This window comes from Thermobia domestica, chromosome 3, assembly GCF_964235325.1.
Source record: "Thermobia domestica chromosome 3, izTheDome1.hap1.1, whole genome shotgun sequence".
Lineage (NCBI taxonomy): Eukaryota > Metazoa > Arthropoda > Insecta > Zygentoma > Lepismatidae > Thermobia > Thermobia domestica.
In genome coordinates this window covers 10405227-10427691 of record NC_137456.1, presented here as the reverse complement: position 1 = coordinate 10427691, position 22465 = coordinate 10405227, and the positions used below count along the sequence as shown (strand labels likewise).

Sequence of the window (22465 nt, the reverse complement as noted above, 5' to 3'; positions counted from 1 at the left end):
TAGTGAAGTTTAAGATCTGGAAACCTTTAACTTGGAATGATTCGTCTCCTGCAAAACCTTTTAAAGAGATATTAGTTTTCGGTCGAAGTTTGGCAGAAGGATAGATCTCTTTTATTCGCCTCCAAGCATCTCCCGAGAGCAAATTCGTATCCGCTCCAGAATCTAGGATACAGACCAAAGATAACTCTCCTACCGAACAAGTTAGAGTGGGTGAGGGATAGGATAAAAGAACACCTTTTTCCGCACTGGAGTCACACTCCCTCTCGTCTATCACGAAACGAACCGAGAACAGAGGCGTGCTCGATTTGTTTCCCCGAATTCCGGAAGTTACCAAAACATCTAATTTGGAATTTTGAGGTTCGAAATTAACTTCTGGACAGGTTGATGCCAAACAAAAATTTTGATGTTCCGTTACCGAACCTTCTTCCTTTTGGGGAGTCGAGGAATTCATATCGCAGTCCACAGTCTCCCCTAATGAGGGCTGCGACATGCATTTCCCGAACTATTCCCATTCGCTTCAGATGACTGCGCCATCGGCGGCATGAACGTCGTATACGGTGAAGGCCAACCAGTGGACATAGCCATGTTCACCGCTGGGGAAGGAGTGGATGTGGGAGTTGCCACTCCTCCTCCAGGAGGCAAATTCGGCATGTATCCCGGATAGGCTTGCGCTCCCGGTATGTGGTTCGAACTCGGCGCGCACTGTTGGGATGCACCTCGATGACATCCAAAGTTCATTGCTCCCGATTGGTAGTTAGGGTTGGAAACATATGGAGCATTCTGATTTCCGTTCCCCCAGTTTTGCCTTCGGTTGTTGAACCAGGGTCTTCTGGCCTGAAAATTTCTTCTGCGACCTCGGTTCCCCAAGAATCGATTGCCATTTCCATTTCCCTTGGCATCACCATTCTTCTTTACTTCGTCCTCCTCCGTCTGCGACGAAGTGTCTTTAGTCTGTTGCGCCTTTCCGTTCTTTTCGGTCTTTTTTCCTATCTTCGCCTGCCGAATGTGCAGACGCTTGAATTTCTTATCTGTCACAGGTTCCACAGGTTCCGGATGACCTTCTATTTCGGCTATCTTAACAATCAGATGCTGAATATTCTTGGGCTCCACGGCTCGCAACAATTTTGCATCTCCAGCTGGCAGACAATCTAGGACTATTTCAATGAGTTCTGTCTCATCTGGATGTTGTGCCACAGCATAGTATTCAGCTATGACCTTCCAGGCAAAGTCAGTTAGCCGGTTATACTTGGACCGGTCAAATTTCATTCCTTGGATGAATTTCTTCTGCAGGCGTTCCATCCTGGCCGAGAAATAGTGCTCCTTAAATAGACGCACAAAGTCCGCATAACTGCTGATGTCTTTGCAGACCGTTTGGTACCAAGTCTTGGCCCCAGCCGACAAACAACACGGTACCAAAACCATGCGTTCGTATTCCGACGCAGAGATTATCTTAAACGCCTGTTCTAAACTTTCAAGAAAAGACCTGGCCAAACCATATTCTCCAGTGAAGTTTGGTAAGTGATTTAGTTCCGACAGCCTTAAATTTAACGCTCTATTTCCAGAACATCCCTCATATCTGCCGGGATTCAGGGGAGAGTTGCAGCCAATCACAGGGCTCTTTGCATTATTATAATTTTGTCCAAAATTCGAATAAGAGGTATAATTTGGGCCAAAAGGTAAGTTGCCTGGCATCGATACCACTGTGTGACTACATACTCCCTCCGGAATTAAAACAAACGAAGGAGTCCTGTCTGCGGCACTACTGGACACTACATGACTTAAGCTACATACATTGGAAGTCGAGACCGAAGCCTGAGACCACGTCAATAAAGGATTTAAAGCCCTAGAGGCAACCTGACCACTCATGATATCCCCACAGGCGCGACTGGAATTGTTCGTGACCAACGAATGCGAATTTAAGTCAAACGGCCAGACATTCTTAGCGTGAACTCTGGTCGGCTGACAGACAGAGACTGTCACCGTTGGGACAGTACGAGTCTCCCCAACCGAAGAGACTGGTTCATCCACTCGGGTGTCAGAGTCTGTTCCGTCAGAGTCAACCCCCTCACAACCAACAAAGTCACGTGACCGCTTGCGACCGACACGACCTGGTTTATTTTGCTCCCGATCCTTCACCAAAGTTTGGATCTTAGCCTCGAGTACGTTATAAGATTTCTGGGTGCTCAACTCGAGATGCGATAGTTCTTTGGCGAGCTGATCACATCTGCGATTTTGCTTTTCTATTGACAACCGGAGATTCTCCTCAACGGTGTCCACCCGCGTTGTTATCGTATCCTGAAATTCCCCCACCGAAGTGTATATATCGCGAACTTCGTTCCGGAGGTCCGATACGTCCTTGTTTACATTTTCGACTCTTTCATTTACAATTTGCTCCATTTCCGACTTTAACAAATCAAATTTTTTATTCATCGCGTACAAATTATTATCTACTTTCTCAAACCTTTGGTTCATAATACTGTCAACCTTTTCAAATTTTTGGTCCAAAGTTAAAGTTAAAGTTTGACTAAAACGTTCTAACATTTTCGCAAGGTCTGTCACGGATGCAGGTGAACCTGCAGTTCCCGTACTATCTCCACCATCGTGCAAACTTTTCTCTCCCGTAACGTGCGACGTGGTGTCCCGTTCCTTTCCACTTTCCTGTGGCTTTGGTAGCGATCGCACAGTCAGCTGTTTGGCCACACAAGTTTTACAAAACCATGGCTCACTACACTTATTTAATTCTTCTACCTGTTCATCGGTTATACTATAGCACTGTGCATGCACCCATCCAGAGCAACCATCACAATAAACACTAAAGCCCTGTATTTCTTCGCTACAACATACATATTCATCCGGGCTACGGGATTCAGTACTTGACCTGCTACCAGCAGACATCTCCATTTCATATAAATTGTTTTCCCCAAGTTACACATATACAAACTCAAGAGTGACTACACATCGTTCAAGGAGTCGTTTGTCACAACAGTCCCCATTACATTACACTGGTCTTTCAATACGATTCACTTAGCACTCGCGAAAGATTGAAATAACAGATCCTGGCTGTGGAACGCCAATTTTACAAAAAAAAAAAAAATAGTAAAATAAATGAATAAAATGTAAAATAAAAATGAAAAGAAATAATAAATAAATAAAATAAAATGATGATGATGATACTGATATTGTGTTTCTGTATGACGTTCACTTTCCTTAAGACTATGATTGCGTGAATGTGTCACTGATTGCTGAACGCGAACCCACCGGGCCCAGACGGGCAAGCTGTCAACACTCACTGACCCATCCACTACACCAATCATCTCCGGAAAGTAGAACTCAAATCGTCCCAAAATGTGAAGATTTCTAAGCCTCCCTCATTCTCACTCGCAGTCCAGCATCCCGATCCGCAGGTCATAGCCTGCATCCCATCAAGAGATAAGATTACAAACCACAACCCGACAGAACAAGACACTGACCCAAGAGTGAAACTGACGGTGAATGCTTCGAAAATCTAAATGTTTGTGTTTACTAACCCAGATAAAAAAAAAATTCTCGAATCAAATCTAAATCGCGCAACGGGATGGAATTTCGAAAACGAAAACTAAGTGCCAAAATGAATTTTGTTGATATTATTAACGAAGTGAAGTTTCCTGGCAGGTCTGTGATTCCAACCCCGGTCACACTAAGTGAAATCAATTCTGTACACTTTCAAGACACTATGATTTACTTTCGTTACACTGTTCACGTACTGCTTTAAACACTTTACTTTCTGAGTACTAACAATACTATTGAAGTTACTCCACTACATCGTTTTAAAATAATTAGCTTTGCACTGGATAATGAAAGATTTTGTTTCGACTCGCATACTTTATTACACTAACTTCTTATATGATAAGAAATGACAGGAGAATACATATTTTTAAAAAAAAAAATCGCAAAGGTTGGAAATTGAGGAAAATTCCTGACATAGCAGAATGAATAAGCTTGATTGGATACAAATTAATTAGAATGACATTTTCTCTCCACATCTCGTGGGTAACCTTCATGTGTTTTAATTTCCATTGGCTATAAACAAATCATATGTCATCACATTTTGTTACGAAATGGAAAAAAAAAACCTTATTACAAAACACTATACGACACACGTACTACTTTCCATGGCTGTGTGCATACTAATTTTCTTTCTTTTGTATTTTCTCTTGGTCAAGGTTGTGTAAAGTGGGACTGGCACAGAGGATTTATACCAGTAGGGTGACCTCTTGTATAAGCTCAGACCTATTCACATTTTCTTCCACAACAATAAATCATTTTCTTGACATTAAAGAAAATACCTATTAGAAAATTCAAATCAAAATTTACACTTAACCTAATCCCTAGCCTAACTATCTAAAACTAACTTAACCTAACACATAGAAAATTCACTTTGTCAGACATATTCATAGAATAGTATGCACAGCCGGTTCCAAGGACGTACAGAACATTTTTCAGTCAGCTTTCCAATTCTTTAAATAAAATAAAAAAAAAATCTGCATAAGGTTTCAAAACTGAACTTTTGTTTTGCTAATTAAGGGAATTTCCAAAACACAAAACGGATATTTCACTGTTTAAGAGCATCTCCCATTATCAATAGCTATGCCAGCACCCTTGTTATCAATGTGAGCCGAAACTTTGTATACATTTTGTCTCATCGTATTCAAACTACAGTGAAGGTAAGCACAAACCAGAGAATGGATTAATTTAGTAATATAGCAGTACGGAAAAATAATAAATAAAAAAAAATATATACGAGATTACATATTCAAGATATAATTTTGGGGTGAAATGTATGTACTCGAAAGTATACACATTTCATGGACTGTTGGTAACAAACGTCCACACTGAAACTCCAAAAGAACAATCCTCCCCCCCTCCATTGAACGAGTGATTTATGTTACATCGTTGAGTTTGTATAATGTACAACTTAGGGAAAACTACGCAGCGTTTAGAACATTTTATAAGGCATCACAACACCAATAACATAACACATTTTTCAATCCGAAAGAGGTTCGAAATTTAGCAGGTTAGTGTGGCCGAAAACAACAATAATTTTGATGCTATCGTCTATAACTTACTTGATATGTTCCATGGAAAAACTAATAAATACTTCCCTCCTACGTCTGATGGTTGTTGTTATTCTTGAAGCAATATTCTACACCACCGCCTCTTACCGAGCGATTACATGGTGTTTTCCAAAAAATATTGAAGTTCTCCTTCGAAACCGGGCAATTGAACTGTACCAACACAATGGCTTACGTCAGCCACTCACACCCTGACGTATGAATTTTGCTCTCACAACTGTAGCTTCATCGTCCATTGAGCACAGCAAAACACTCTCTGTATACACAGACTGCCCAAAGACATCAAAGGTATCAATTATTTAGTGTCGTAACCTTTAAATACTTCTCTTTTCACGTTTTTTTTATGGACTGAGATTATCGTACGTCCATCACTAAACACCGCTTCTGGAAAAGACAAAGACAATGGGAAGAAGATCCCTAATTGGAGGTTCATTGTGACGTAACTATACGATGATAGGCATTTCTCTCAAGATCAAAGGAGCCGAAAAATCTCAACCACAACTGTGATTGCGGAAGATCCAATCACAGATAATTTAGATTAAACAAAGGGATGCTTCAAGAAGCTACTATGGCTGACTTTACAAATGAAAATTTTCAATAAGATTTTTGAAATAAAAAATTGTGAATTCTTTTGAAGATCCCCTAAGCCAAAATATGAATGAAAATTGATTGGAAAGAATTAAAAACGACCAGAAATTACCTTATTTCCTAAAATAATATTATATTTTAGCTAAATATACAAATAATTATTCAATGTAAATATATTACCATATATTTCCCTCTAAATATACTAAAATCAGTAGTTCAAGGAACTTAACGCAAATTTCGCGACCTGCTTCAAATCGAGTCATTGATTTAATTATATGTATTAAAATAAAATTTTAATAAATATAGAATTCATATATACACTGGTTGCCCAAAACTTCCGGGCCATGTTACATTATACGATGTATAAGGTAACAAGCAGCACACACATATATGCACACAGAACATGTGACTACTAACCAACTACCATATGACTACACAGACACCTAGTGGGAAAAATATGAACTAAGACGTCACACCAAAGGCACGAACAGTTCTAACAAGTGACTCACGCACAAACAGTTCCAGGAAGTAACTGAACCTATAAGAACCGATTAAAGTCACAGTTGGAGTCAAAGTAAAGACTTACCTCTACCTTTAGTAGTTCTAACAGTGGGAGGAGTTGCATACCTGAGTGCAGAACCAGTTTAGGAGGATTTTATCGTTACAAATATAAACACAGAAATGATTGATCATTTTCTTTATAACTGCCTACATGTGTGCTAGATACCCTCAAGCACGGCATGAGAAATTCACTCGCCTGCTCGTGAGTGCCGAGCACTTTTTTACGTTTGGCGAATATAAACACCGTGACATCAAAATGGTCTTGCTAGTACCTGCAAGCAAGATTTTTTAAGCCCTGCTCATAAGGATTTGTATCTGTAACCATGGGTTAGAGGAGGCGTAGGTAGAGGTACCGGACGGATTTAGGTGGTGGCAAGGACAACCGCCTAAATCATTTCTCCATATACTTTGTGTATATATATTTCTTGGAAGATCCCTTATCATCATTTATTCTGTCATCCTCCGCCATTTTTTCAACATGACAATAGTGACTTAGGTTAGGTTAAATTTGGTTTCATTTATTTCGTGCATGTGCTTGGCGCAGGGTTCATGGGAACTTAATTCCCCTGACGTGTGGGACACTTGTGTAGTGCGCGTCCTGAGTTAATTCACTATCTTTACATAGTGCACTAACGTGTGGGACAAGTGTATGCTGGCGCGTCATAAATTAACACACTGCCTTCCTCTTTATATCATGTAGGCCTATTTCTGCGTTATTACGCATCTGAAAGGTGAGATCTGTACATAATTTGATTATTTACACAGTGTTATTTTCAATTTCGCATTTTTTCTATAAGTTTTACAAATATGTTGCTCAAGATTTGTAAACTGGAGGCTAAAATTGAAACTTTTGCTGTTACAATTAGCACTGTCACAAATATCTAAGAAGAAATATTCAGAGAAGACAAAAATAAGCAACTGGAGACCGATACAAAACACACTATGAGGGAATACGACTGCTAATGTGATTGTATGAACTTCTGCGAAAAGCACAGGAGATTTATACCAGCTACCTAATTTTAAGCGAAGCTAACATAACCTTAAATTATAGAGAGCTGACGGCGGTTAAGTACACAGAATTTCATTAAGGACTGGGTTCAAGCACCCAAGCTCATACCGTTTCTGGCCACGTGTGATCTTTGTATACGTATCTTCATATTGTAAATGTTTAATTTTTCGGGCAAATTTTCCTTTTAGGCAATTCATTCATTTTTGATTCGTTCAGTGATTCCAATTCCGATTCCAGAAAACTGATTGCTCGCAAGAGTTCCTTAAATGTTCCGAGGAACGAGTTCCTCCGAAACTGAATCGGGTTAGTTATCATGGTAATTCCTGCTGTCATTTTTCCACCAATTTGTTTTAAACATTGCTTTCTAAAGTAACGAAAAATTTATTACTGTAATAATTTCCACTCAGAATAGTTCTAAATTATTCTAGAACGACCGTATTTCTTAATTCCACCAAGTTCTAGAATACAATTCATTAATCCTAAAACTAACCATTATATCGGAATTCATGTAGCATAAGCAAGTAAAATAATACAAACATTTTTATTCACTTGGGAAGTGGGGGGGGGGGCAAGCCCCCAACTATACCAACACTACTATATTATACCGGTATGTAAAATTTAAAGAAAATATATGTATTAAATAAAAAGCATCTACCTTCCTAAAAAAATTATATGGATGAATACAATTCAGCTGCATGCCTCTAAATATTACATACTTCTGACTTTCAGTTGTTTTCCACAAAAGGTGAAAAATGATATACTCTTTCTCACACGAGGGGGCGCGGTGGCTGAGTGGTAGAGCGTTCACCTCTGGTGCTTGGGGTCCCGGGTTCGATCCCAGCCCCCGCCAAGTGAACTTTGTGGTGGACAAACACCGTGCTCGTGGGTTTTCTCGGGGTTTTCCCGTTTCCTCCCACTTTCTTCATTCCACCATTTCACTCATCTCTCATAATCACCGTCTCCTTTAGCCTAACCGGCATAACCGTGGGACGTAAAACTTAAAGATTTCATTTCATTTTCTTTCTCACACGAAATACAAGTCTTAATTTCAGTATTCCCACACTGAAACAGAATTTCTAACTGTTATCTTCCGTGTTGCAAGCATCACTTGACTATTTAAATAAGTTTCAATTACAGAGAAATTCTTTACAAAATAAGCCAACAAATATAACATTCATTTCTGAAAGTATTCTTCAAATCTCGAACACGGCATTTAACTGCGCGTCATATTACACTCTCATCATCACACACACCCCGACCAACGATTACTGCAAGGTGCAAGCAATAGCAGGTTAGCAGAAAAAAATAGTGCACTCGCCTATATTGCGCCAAAAGTATTAATTTCTTGCGTTATATTTTTGAAGCAACATACGCAAATGCATTGTTTATTTCCCATAAGATGTGTCAAAGCTATTCCTTATTATGTTAGAAATCAAAGTTATATATTTCTTAATTAATTTATTGTATTTAATGCTTACCTGTTTGCTGTAGTTTAAATTTTGACCAGCTTAAGTTGTTTTTCTTCTGAACATGCATGTGTGTACCAACATTAAAATGTTTTGTTTTACTTTATTTATTTATTTGCTTTAGTTATAATAACTTTATTTATTTCCTTATGCTTTTTTTTTCTTTTCTTGTTTCAGTACTGTCTAGAGTTGTTATGTGAACTTGTGTTAATCCCGTGAATCTCCGTCATATCCTTTAGTTAAAAGCTATTTTGATGTGGAATTCTTACACATACACTCGGCTTTTTAATCAGGAAGACTCTTTCGATACGCTGACCGATCAGCAATTCGCAGCAATGTTGGAAGATCGCATGTACGTCGTAGGTTTTTATTTAGTTTCTTTTATTTTCTTTTTCTATTGCATGTTGTTAATTTTTCAATTTTAGCTGCTTTCAGTTCTTTTTAGTTTTGCCTCTATTCATATATGCAGTACCGCTCAAAATTTTTCGAACAACTCGGATTTTTGTAAGTATCTCTATGATCCTATTATTTTGGCACGAGTTTACCGCCCTGCCTAAAGCATAGAATTTGACAACAGTTGAATTGAGGTCTGAGAGGTACTGCAGATGATATGTCAAATCATAATTATTAAAATTGAAACAAAAAAGACACAATTTGATATAGATATTGCATAGTTTAAACAAAAGTGTGGAAGGTGAGGTAAGATATTAATTTTGTTTGGAAATTGTAGACATAGAAGGTCAATGTAGTTACAAAACTTTGAAAGAGAAAGTAGTTTTCCAAATTTTGGAGTTCTTTATAGCTTGTTGATATACTAACGTTTAGAACGCCAAAAATACCATATTTTCAAAAGTCCTTACGATGGTTTCGTATGCTGAATTGTTGCTCGTTGAAATAGTAACACCGAGCATTAAATATACCCTTCCACTGAGCGAAAATTAAGCAGACAAGGATGAGTATTGACCGTCGTAAGCATTTTTCAAAGAATGGTATTTTCAGCTCTTTTAAAGTCAGCATATCTATAAAGTATACAGATCTACAACGTTTGGAAAACTGATTTTCCTTTCAAATTTCTGTCACTGCATTTCCCCGCTGTGTCTACATCGTTCAACAAAACTAATCTGTTGCCTCTGCTTGCACAATTTTGTTTATTCTATGTAATATCTAAATGAAATATCCTTTTTCGGCCTGTTGTCAGAATTATAATTCAACATACTATCTGCAGTACCTATGCCTTAGGTAGGAGTTCCTCTGATGCAGGACGGTAAAGTTCTTGTGCCAAAATAATAGGATCACAGTAGATGCTTACAAAAATCCGGGGTGTTCGAAAATTTTGAGCGGTAGTGTACATATGCACCTAACTGCACCTAACTGATCGCGAATGCTGTCTTTTGACTTGAAGGCCTCTTTTATGATACGTATGAATAAGTGTTACAGAAAAGAATGACTAAAACTTCTACTCTAATTTTGTGCCTATATAAATAACGTGTAGAACATATAAATCTTGTGTTTATATAAATAACATGTAAAATTGCTGTTTGTAAATTTTGTTGTCCCAGACAGAAAATACAGGTGGTTTACAGGCGCCTGTGAAACATGCATAAACAGGCATATTTTTACAGGCGCCTGTACATGCGCCTGAAAATGGAACACTTTTAAACGCATGAGACAGGTATCGATTTTTTTCACGATCATTGCATGTTCATTTCATGGAAACAGGTAGTTTTCATGTTGATAGGGTTGCAACCTTGCAACGTGAAAAATGCGTGTAAACAACATGTAGAGAATGGGAAGACATGTACGTAACCGGCATATTCCATGTAGTTGACATTTACGTTACCTCATGAGGATCTGACGACAGCTGCTTTTCATTTGATAAGAATGTAATTGACATGTTAAATACATGTGAAATATAGGTGTTAGGGAATTAGTGGGCGTGTTAGCGGAATATATATGTAAAGTACATCGCATTAAGTACTACACATGTGTCAGGACCTTGCATACGTGCATGACAAACTGGAGACTTGGTGCCAGAATATTACATGTTTCCTACACCTGCAACATTAATGATTCACTTCAATCAACCATGTTCATGGCATACGCCAGTTTAACCCATTTATTGGCAATCATGATGATTGCATTTTCCGTTTACCTGCACATTGCCTGTGCATTGCATATAGGTGGTTCACACTTCGCATGTACACGGAGATAATACAGGCAATGTATTCAGTTTTAATCCCATGCATTATACATGTGTCAGGACCTTGCATAGCGAATGTCGAACTGGAGACTTGTACCTGAATAGTGCATGTCTCCTATGCCTATAACGTGAAAGTTTAGCTCAATCCACCTTGTTTACCACACGTATCTCTTTAATACACTTATTGGTAATCATGATTATTGCATATTCCCGTTCACCTGAACATTGCCTTTACACTGCACGTAGGGGAGTTACACTCTTCACATGTACACGAAAATGATAAATGTAAAATAACATATTCTACATCATGCGTTTTCCATGCTATACGCTAATACATGGTATTTACATGTAATGCTAATGTCACACATGTATATTATATGTTGATAAACAGGCACCTTCCTGGTACTTTTCATTCTAACTGTATTGTGAATGTTATCAACAATTATTTCAAGGTACTTTACATGCACATATTCTCTCCATTTACTGTACGTGAGTGACTACGTGTTCATTGCATGTTCTCATTTTAATGTACAGGCTCTGTACAACGCGTGTTTCCGTGCAAAATTTCCAACAGAAATTTAATACTTTTTCGACATGCATATCACCTGAAGGCAATGTGCCTGTAATATTTTCTTTACATGTGTTTTCGCCGAAACAGGCGCCTGTATAATGCCTGCCAAAATCTGACAGGCTTTTACAGGCAGTTCCATGTACAAAACATTGCATGTTTCCTCAAAAATTTTCATAATAGGTGGAAAACCTGGGTTCGATTCCTGACCGAAGTTCAGGTGGTTGGGATTTCACATTAAGCTGTAGGTTCATGTCTCATATAACCTCACTGGTGTACAGGGGCGGATCCAGGATTGACTTCTGGGGGGGAGGTTGTTATACTGCTACTTTGAGCTACTTTTAAGAGCTTTAAACTCTGGGATTGGTTTTATTTATATATATAAAATGAGAAAGTTTCCTCTTCTGGGGGGGAGGGGGCGGCGATCGCTCCCCCTGGATCCGCCGCTGCTGGTGAAAGGAACACTAACCTGATAAATCCAAATCAAAAAGATCGTTAAATCTTATGCCTAGGTTATATAGTTTAAAAAAAAAAATCAACTATAAGCATCTTATAATACTGTAAACAGCGACAAACTGCTTCAACTTACATCGTGGTTATGGTCGTGCTGGTTATGACTAACAGTTATGAACCAATAATGATTTTATAGTTTTAATATCCCGTTCAGCATCTAGGCCTATACGATAGTAAGCCTACAGCTTAAGAGCTTGACATACTAAAAATAATACAAAATTTACCATTACTCTTTTGCTTGTTTCTCATAAGTGAAAGGAGATAATGAAATGCAGCTTACCACAATCATAGATAGTGTTATTCTAAAACAGAAAATATGTGAACCTGAAGAATTTTTATGTTACCGAATAACAGTTCCCTCAAAGTCTAAGTTAAGGCAGCGACTAGAGCAGCGTTTCCCAACCTTTTTCAACTTGCGGCACACTACAGGTGTAACTTGAATTCTCGCGGCACACCCATATTATATATATATATATATATATATATATATATATAAAATTACTATTATTATTATTTGTAAATATATAATACCGTGGTATTTTAATGTGATTACTGATCATCTTCTTACAGAGAAGAAAGCTCGATCACTGATTTTCCCCCATGGTAAATCATTATGCTTATTTTTCATTCTAATTTTAAAATAGAAAACAATAGCAATGAAATGTAGGACTCGGGTTTTTAAAAATCCACTTTCTCTTTCGAAAACGGGTTCTAACCTTTAACTAAAAGGGAAGATCACTAAATAACGAACAAATAAACAAATCTCCTATACTTTTAAAACACAAATGTAGGTAATTTGTATGCATGTTTGCTTTGTTGAATTTATTGAATAATATGTTAAAATTTCAAGTTACAAAATAGTCTGCAATATGTCGTACACAATCTCGAGAATTTATCCTATGTTGCAATAATGGTCATGACAATGATAAATACGTTTTTCAACATTAAAAATGTACAGAAAAGTAACACAGTATGAAACTTAAAATTGTAGATTTATAGTAGAGGTTCATAGTAATGTGAAATACAAAGATACATTTTCACCTATGTCTTGAAATTTGTTTCCTATAGAATTAATAATTTGTTTCGATTTTCTCGCGGCACACCAGCGGCCCATTCGCGGCACACCAGTGTGCCGCGGCACACCGGTTGGGAAACGCTGGACTAGAGGAACGAACCCAACTGCATTTGATTACGTATCATGTTGTCTTGAAATTCTGTGAACTACTTTTTAAATAATAGTTGTATTTAGTTTTGTAATGAACAAATTAGTTTTAACATACAGTTATTAAAATTAAATAATAATGATATTTAAAAAAGTACTTCACAGGATACCAAAACAACATGAAATGTAGTCAAATGCAGTTGAGTTCGTTCCTCTAGTCGCTGCCTTAACTTAGATTTTGGAGGAAATGTTATTCTGGCAACACTAAAAATTCTTGAGGTTCATATTTTCTGTTGTAGAATAACATTATCTGTGATTGTGGTAAGTTGCATTTCTTATCTCCTTTCAATTGTAAGAAACAAGCAAGAGAAAAATGGTAAACTTTGTATTATTTTTGTATGTCAGCCTTTTAACGTAAAATCCGAACTATATGAGTTTGTGCTGGAAATGAACCCGGGCCTTCCGCTCCGAAAGTGTGTACCTTAACCATATAACCACGACGGAGCTCTTACCGACCAATAAGTATGGAATAAATACGGACCCATAACATAAATATCTTTGTATTCACCGATTTTCAAGTCATTTTACCAACCAAAAATGTATTGGTAATGTCAGTTTTGCAGTGTATCGTAATTTTGTAGTTGAATTAGCAAAAGTATTGCAAGTTTATTGTTGCAAGCATTGGAAAATTTATTCTTGGTAATGTAAAAACACTATTTTCTCATATATATAGTATGTAATTTATTAATTTTGATTTCTTATTTCAGGATAATTTAAGAAAGAGGACTTCTTCATAAATATTATTTTTATTGTCTCATAATTAACAGCTAATTATACGTTTTACGTTTCAGATAATTCGTATATATATATATTTTTCTTTTTATATAGACCTGAAATACACATTACATCGTCATCATCAAATGACAAGTTTCGTAATGAGTTTAATATGGCGTTCAACGATGCGTGAGTATAAAGGCGGCTTAGGTACACCCGCGGTAACCAACACGCTTTCGTAACCATTATTCAATTTTGTAGATGGCCAATATCATGTCCTAAGGCTTCTGCCCATATTGATAAGCTTCTATTTACAGTGCTGTGCCATAGTTCAAGTTTATTTTCTTTTAGGAAACAGATTATCCTTTAAATACGCCGCTTTCTACACCTGTAATTCTTGAGCTGTTGTAGAAGAATATACATTTTTCCACTTTAAAATATAATTTGATTTTTCTTATTCGCCAGCTTGGTATTCCGAACACCCTCAGAAGCAATACATTGTAGTTTTAGGTATTCTGATTTTGTTGTAACAAGTTTCTTTGATTGCAAAATATATATACACACGGGATGGACAAAAAATATGGAAGCACCTGAAAAATTGTACATTACCTTTATTAATTGCGAGTAGAACCGCCTTTGGCACGTAGAACGGCCTTCAGTCGACGGGGAATGGAGAAATAGAGGTCGTGTATGGTTGTCAGAGGGATGTTGTACCATTCTTCCTCCAAAGCAAGTTGCAAATTGTATAGACGACGCTGGTGGGTAGCTGTCTCGCACTTTGGTCTTCAAAACTGACCACAATAGTATTGTCTAACGATTATGGAGGCCATGGCAGATGTGACACTTCATCTTCGTGCTCTCATCAAACCAGTCGTGGACGATGTGAGCTGTATGAACAGGGGCTCTGTCACCTTGAAGCATGCCATTACCATCTGAGAACAAAGTTTTCACCATGGAATGCAGCTGGTCACTCAAAATGGTTACGTAGTTCTTAGCAGTGACATGTCTATACAGGGTGATGATGGGTCCGGCAAAATACCAGGATATGGCTGCCCTAATCATCACTGAACCACCACCATGCTTCACTCTTGGTAAGAGACAGTCAGTATCGTATACTTGTGCTGGCGTTCTTCACACGTAAAGTCGACCAGCAGTTAAAAACAATGTAAAGGATGACCCATCCGACCAAATGACAGTCTTCTACTGTTCCTTTGTCCAATTTTTATGGGCGTTGCACCACTCCTCCCTATTGCAGCATGGTCAGCAGTAACGAGTTGTTTGAGAATTGCAGATCTGCCATAAATATCGTGCTTCTGGAGTTATCTTCTGACTATTTTGACGATAACAGGGTTTGTAAGCACTGTATTCAGCTCACCTGTGATCTTTGGCGCCGTGGTGATCTTCTGTTTGGTCACAATCCTATCCAATGTGCGTCTGCCTCTGTCACGTAATACACACTTCCGTCCACGCTGGTGCTTCACTGATGCAGTATTTCCGATCACTTGTAGGCAGATCTTCGAGACTGTGCCTCTTGATAACCAAACATTTCCGCTACTTTCATCACGGAAGCTCCCACCATACGCGCACCCACAATTTGCCCTCTTTGAAACTCTGTCAGCTCAGACGAGATTCACGATAACTTACGTGGACCGGTTGCTCAACTGTAATTGGCCCATTTGTTCGATTGGCCAGGTTGTATACCTCACAGGAGGTGTCGGTGAGCACAGCGACACCTACCATTCAGACACAGATCATGTTTGAAACAGCTACCTCTTTTATACTAGGTGTTTCGGTATTTTGTCCATCCTCTGTATATATGTATATATATATATAGGGCCCGGTAAAAATGTTACCATGTACATGGAAATGCTTGAAATACGTACATATTTAATAAGCCTGTCTGACCATGAACATGCGGTCAGTCTTGAATCCTTGATCTTTGCGTACAAGTGTCGCAGCATAGAGCAGATCACTTGTATAGTTCTTAGTTGGAAGTCGTGAATGTCATGTGGATTCCTTTACCATCCTCCATAACCAGAGGTTACACGGGCTAAGATGACCTTGATTGGTTTGGATGCAAACCACGCCCCAGTCAATCTGTCGTCGGCCAAATATTCAGCAGAGGTACACTCATGTCCAAAATGATTGTCGCATATCTATAAGTGTCTTCCTGTAAGAATATAATTTGATAATTATTTTCCAGGGTACTTTTATTACTAATACTATGTGTATAATCGGGAAATGTATATTTGTGGTAAATTTCATAGGAAAAGAATTATAAATACGAAACTTAGAATGAGTAAAACAAAATGTTGCTAAATGGACAAGAAAGTTTTATTTTCGTTTTATTGTTCTTATTTACTGCTCTTTTGACATGGAATTTGCCAGATACATGTCTTTGCCGATTATACACATACTCACGTGATAAGAAATACCGGAAGAATTCGTTATCAAATTATATTCCTACAACAACATATTTATAGACATGCGACAATAATTTTGGACATGAGTGTACCTACGAAACCCTACGTAGTAATGTGCGGGTGCATCATTATGTTGAAATGAATTATGTAAGAATGGCTATAGGAAAATTGTCTATGAAATTCATTGACATGTCCAAGTAGGAATCATCAGTTATAGGTGGCAAGTTAGAATTTGTTTTTCAACTATTTCCAACTTGGAAACACACATCGTACATTTGATCCCATGTGTGCACCCACAGCTCATGTGCGATGTTGAATAGACCACATCACTGTTACTTTTAACATAAGCACTCATGAAATATTGCCTCATCGAAATACAGAAACAGCACAGGTAGATCATTTCCACTAAAATTTACGATTTTTTCTTGAGCAGTTTTATCTACTTGAGGCAGTGCTTCCACAATTTGGATGTGATGATGGTTTGAAACACAAATCACGGTGCAGGATTCGTCGAAGAGATCGAGCAAGGAGAAAGTGATCTTCTCATACAATCAAGCATTTTTTTTTTTTTTTTTTTTTTTTTTTTTTATACACATTCACGATATTGTTTTCATTTCTGATATTTCTGGGTCGCCCAGTGTTACTTTTATAATTATTGGCCATAGAACCCATTCGTTCAAATATTTCATATATTCACCGAATGGTTAACCAACTTGGGGGATTTTTCTGATGATTATACTAAACTTGTTTCTCACTATTGTTGGCGATTGATATACTTCCATCCACACGACAATCCTCCTTCTTTCCTCCAGATTTAATCGTGTGTCCGTCTGTCTGAAACGAAAAGAACATAACAAATCCTATGTAAGTGGTAACTTTTTTCCGAACCCTATATATATATGTTTATTTATGATACATTGTTTACGTGAATGGAGTCAGCATTTTGAATGAATATCACTTTTAGAAGTTATTGTTAGAGAATTTGTTCTAATTTGAGTGGTATATATTGGAAAGCAGTTGAAGTAAAGAATGAAGTGTATTAGTAACACTTCTTATTAGCACTCATATTTCAGACAAATAGTCTTTCTCTCTTTTTTTTTTTTTTTTTTTTTTTAAGACTTTCAAACTATGCTGTATATAACTACGGGAAGTCTTATAGAACGGCTATGTCCGTCAGTCAATCCGTTGACAGATATCAGAGCAAAAACAATGAGATAGAAATACATATTTCTTAATATATACGAGGTTAAGTCAAAAATTATCCGCAATGTATCTATAACTTTTCTTACAGTGTTTACACTAACTTCTGTCCTTGTTTATTTTATTGTTATGGTGTTGTGGCCATGCTGTGAAAGTTTGATCCTGATTCCTCCGTTTGTTTTCCTTTTGTTGCAGGTAGATCACGGCTGCTCCATTAGAAGTTTGCACTAAAGAGAAACAACGAGCAGTGATCCGGTTTTTGTGGTCGGAAGGTATATTAGGGGCCGCAATCTATTAGAGACTTTCGGCACAGACTTGGGTATCATAAAGTCACGTCCACGTTCAATATTGTCATCATTTATGGTCGTAGATGGTCGTTCGGCTCCTTCCTCGTGCGTAACACCTGTGCGACCATTTTTGAATTTTTCAATCCATTCGTAGACACTCTGTTGCGGCAAGACACTGCTCCCGTATTGTGCCGAAAGTTTTTGATGGATTGCGGCCCCTAATATACCTTCCGACCACAAAACCTGGATCACTGCTCGTTGTTCCTCTTTAGTGCAAACTTCTAATGGAGCGGCCATGATTTATCTGCAACAAAAGAAAGACAAATGGAGGAATTAGGATCAAACTTTCATAGCATGCAACAAAAGAAAGACAAATGGAGGAATTAGGATCAAACTTTCATAGCATGCAACAAAAGAAAGACAAATGGAGGAATTAGGATCAAACTTTCATAGCATGCAACAAAAGGAAGACAAATGGAGGAATTAGGATCAAACTTTCATAGCATGCAACAAAAGAAAGACAAATGGAGGAATTAGGATCAAACTTTCATAGCATGCAACAAAAGAAAGACAAATGGAGGAATTAGGATCAAACTTTCATAGCATGCAACAAAAGAAAGACAAATGGAGGAATTAGGATCAAACTTTCATAGCATGCAACAAAAGAAAGACAAATGGAGGAATTAGGATCAAACTTTCATAGCATGCAACAAAAGAAAGACAAATGGAGGAATTAGGATCAAACTTTCATAGCATGCAACAAAAGAAAGACAAATGGAGGAATTAGGATCAAACTTTCATAGCATGCAACAAAAGAAAGACAAATGGAGGAATTAGGATCAAACTTTCATAGCATGCAACAAAAGAAAGACAAATGGAGGAATTAGGATCAAACTTTCATAGCATGCAACAAAAGAAAGACAAATGGAGGAATTAGGATCAAACTTTCATAGCATGCAACAAAAGAAAGACAAATGGAGGAATTAGGATCAAACTTTCATAGCATGCAACAAAAGAAAGACAAATGGAGGAATTAGGATCAAACTTTCATAGCATGCAACAAAAGAAAGACAAATGGAGGAATTAGGATCAAACTTTCATAGCATGCAACAAAAGGAAGACAAATGGAGGAATTAGGATCAAACTTTCATAGCATGCAACAAAAGAAAGACAAATGGAGGAATTAGGATCAAACTTTCATAGCATGCAACAAAAGAAAGACAAATGGAGGAATTAGGATCAAACTTTCATAACATGCAACAAAAGAAAGACAAATGGAGGAATTAGGATCAAACTTTCATAGCATGCAACAAAAGAAAGACAAATGGAGGAATTAGGATCAAACTTTCATAGCATGCAACAAAAGAAAGACAAATGGAGGAATTAGGATCAAACTTTCATAGCATGCAACAAAAGAAAGACAAATGGAGGAATTAGGATCAAACTTTCATAGCATGCAACAAAAGAAAGACAAATGGAGGAATTAGGATCAAACTTTCATAGCATGACCACAGCAACATAACAATAAAATAAATGAAGACAGATGTCAGTATCAGCAATGTAAGAGAAGTTATAGCCACATTGCGGATAATTTTTTGACTGACCTTCGTATAAATATAGTTTTCTAAGACTAGACGTTTACCAAACATTGTTAGGGTCATCAAGTCTAGGAGGCTCACATGGGCAGGTCATGTAGCCAGAATGGAAGAAAGTAGGAACGCTTTCAAAGTTTTAAATGGAAATCCAATCGGAAAGCGTCCATTAGGAAAACCTAGGCGGAGATGGGAGAACAATATTAAGATGGATCTCGCAGAAATAGGAATCCAAAGTAGAAACTGGATTCAGTTGACTAAGGGCAGAAGTCAGTGAAGAGCTTTTGGGAACGCGACATTGAACCTCTGGGTTCCATAGGTCATAGAGTTAGTGAATTAGTTTCTAAGAATATGTCCCATCTCCTTTTTATTCAAATCGGAAGTGACAGAAAAGAGTTGTTCCCGGTTTCAATGTTAGTGATCGTAGAGCAAGACCAGTATTACATAGTGAGATCTCTTTACTTCTTTACGAAAGTGGTACACATTTACTCCATTAGTTTCAGCATTAATTTCTATGGAATGACAACGGTGATAGGAGACGACAGACGGTTCTCTGATATGGTTTCAGAATCCCAAGAATATATTCTCTCTCAGGTCCTATTCTGCACGATGAAACCTCGTGAATTAACTAGTGAGTTGACTATTAAAGCGACCTGCAACCATTTAACAAGAATGCAACTTCTGAAAGTTTGTGTTGGAAATGTCCAAAAATCGGTGCCATGAGTTCCCATTAATTAAATCTATTTTATGGTAAGAACAGGAACCATTAAGTTGTCATTAGTATTCCTTTGCTCATCGCTAATTGTATAATTTCAAACTTTTCGTCACGAATTGTCGTGAGTGTTTCGTTTCTGTCCGGCAGTATGTGGAGAACCTATGTGGTGATTTATTAAATTAGCTGCTCTTCAAAATTGACTTCACCAGTTCTTCCGATTATCATTGCCACTTTTTTCAAGTGTGCTGACGAAAAACACCTACAGCTCTGGAAAGCATTCATACAGAATGCAGGAAAATGCGGCGAAATGAAAGTTTTATTTCAGAGTTCTGTGCTTATGCTCTTTAGACTGAGACGGATCATTACTGAAATTATTGGTGGAACGAGAGCGTGGGAGGAAATTGAAGAATCTCGGGATAACCCATAGTGCTGTTCATCACAAACTCACATGCCCTCAAGTCGAACCAGCAATCCCTCACACCAGAGGTGAGCACTACTATTGAGTCAAAGTGGTCCCTAAGAATGCAGGGTATATATCAGTGATTAGTATAGAAGACGCGCTCAGACGATAGCCAGACGGGAGACTTTGAATTTAGCACAAAGAAGGCGTCATAAAGTTTGTGGTTTTTTCGGAAGAAGATAAAAACTAAACGTTGCCATACATCGTGCCTTCCTTTGCCTCACCCCCTTTTTCTCTCTCCCTCTCTTTCTCTTCCATCCATGTGTCAGTGTGAGTGTGTGTGGAGGAGGGTCAAAGAAAAAGGATCATTGAGAAAGATTTGGCAACAGTTTGGGTTCAGTTTATTGCCTGTCAGTTACTTTTCAAGGGAGAGAAAAACCGAACAAGACAGTATGAAAAGAAACCTTACACGGGGGCGGCATCCCTTTGCGAACAACTGGCTGTCTTTAGACTGAGACTACTATACTTGTATTTGTTTCATACAATAAATAAATAAAAGTGGGACGAAGTTATGCACCAACTTAAAGTAAGCGGCAATCATAAAGTGCAAAATAGTGCAACAAAGCCCGTAAAATGCGGAATAGTCGAAAAATGAAATCTTTTAGTTTAACGTCCCATGATTATACCCGTTAGGCTAACGGAGACTATGATTAAAGCAAGTGAATAATAATGGAAGAATTAATGGAGTGAGAAAGTGGGAGGAAACGGGAGTACCACGAGGAAACCTGTGAGCACGATTTTGTCCACCACAAACTTACTTTGGCAGGAATCCCACACAACAGAAGTAGGTGCTCTACCACTGAGCCACAGAGACCCCGTACGGAACAGTCAAATAGGTGTCTTTTTTTTTTTTTTTTTTGTGTATAATGGAAGTCTTAATTGTAGTCATAAGTTTATTTGTAAATACGTATTTCCACGCACTGATATTTTAAAGAATATCTATTATATCCAAAAGCATGTTATAATTAATTATACCATAAAAAAAGCATGAAACTTAGAGTGCAGTTAATCTTTGACTCCAAATTGGTTTTGATACTTTTACAAACCGTATTTAAGCAAGGTTGTTAATGTTTAAATAATTTCCACATCTCAAGCAGCCCCAGTAAATCTGGGAATGAAAAGGACGAGAAACCTGCAGCTGATAAGAAGAAAAAAGACGACGATGATGATGATGATGAGTTAATAAATATGTAAGTAAATCGGAAACTGCGCATTGTCACATCACTTAAGTGCACCGCTGCTTTGTTTTCTTTGTAGCCCCTGAAAGACTTAGGCTGGGATTTCAATTTATACAATACAAAGGTATGCAGGTTGCAGATTAATGAAATTGTAATCTCTTCGGTTTGGGGATCAATGTTGAAACTTAGTAAAATTTAACATAACTATTAGTTTTGTACTTTGTAATATAAATTTTACTAAAATACCAGAGTCGTGGGATAGCAATTTGGAAATCTTGTAAATCGTCAAGTGCTGCCAACCTGGGTTGATGGCTTGTTTATATATATATATATATATATATATATATATATATATATATATATATATATATATATATATATATATATATATATATTATATTATATTATATTATATTAATCAGGTGCAATGTATTAACTCTTGAGGTAAGTCCAACATTGGCCAATGTAATCATCACAAACAAAAATGAACTCTTAATGGGAATTTAAATAGGACATGATAAGGGCTCGGAAAATCTCGGGTCAGATCGCTTTGGAAAGTGGAAATATGAGTCTGGCGCGTAGCTTTCCTTGCTTTTTTTAAAATTTATTTATTTATTTATTTTGTTAGTATTCGCAATAGTTACCTGCCAATAATTCT

The 22465-nt window shown here is 37.5% G+C and overlaps 1 protein-coding gene across 5 annotated transcripts in view; it reads left to right on the top strand.

The window, feature by feature from the left end:
• The window catches only part of PICK1 (protein interacting with PRKCA 1), a 69827-nt gene that overhangs the window by 8059 nt on the left and 39303 nt on the right, over positions 1–22465 (top strand). For 2 of the 5 annotated variants that reach the window (XM_081754018.1, XM_081754017.1), the window contains exon 2: positions 8913–9087. The exons of 1 other annotated variant lie outside the window; for it this stretch is intronic. In XM_081754018.1, the coding sequence (XP_081610144.1) occupies positions 8990–9087 (98 nt within the window). In that variant the 5' untranslated portion in view covers positions 8913–8989. Of the gene's footprint in view, positions 1–8912; positions 9095–22465 lie in introns of those variants that run through there. 2 more of the 5 variants (XM_081754020.1, XM_081754021.1) reach the window with 2 other exon arrangements.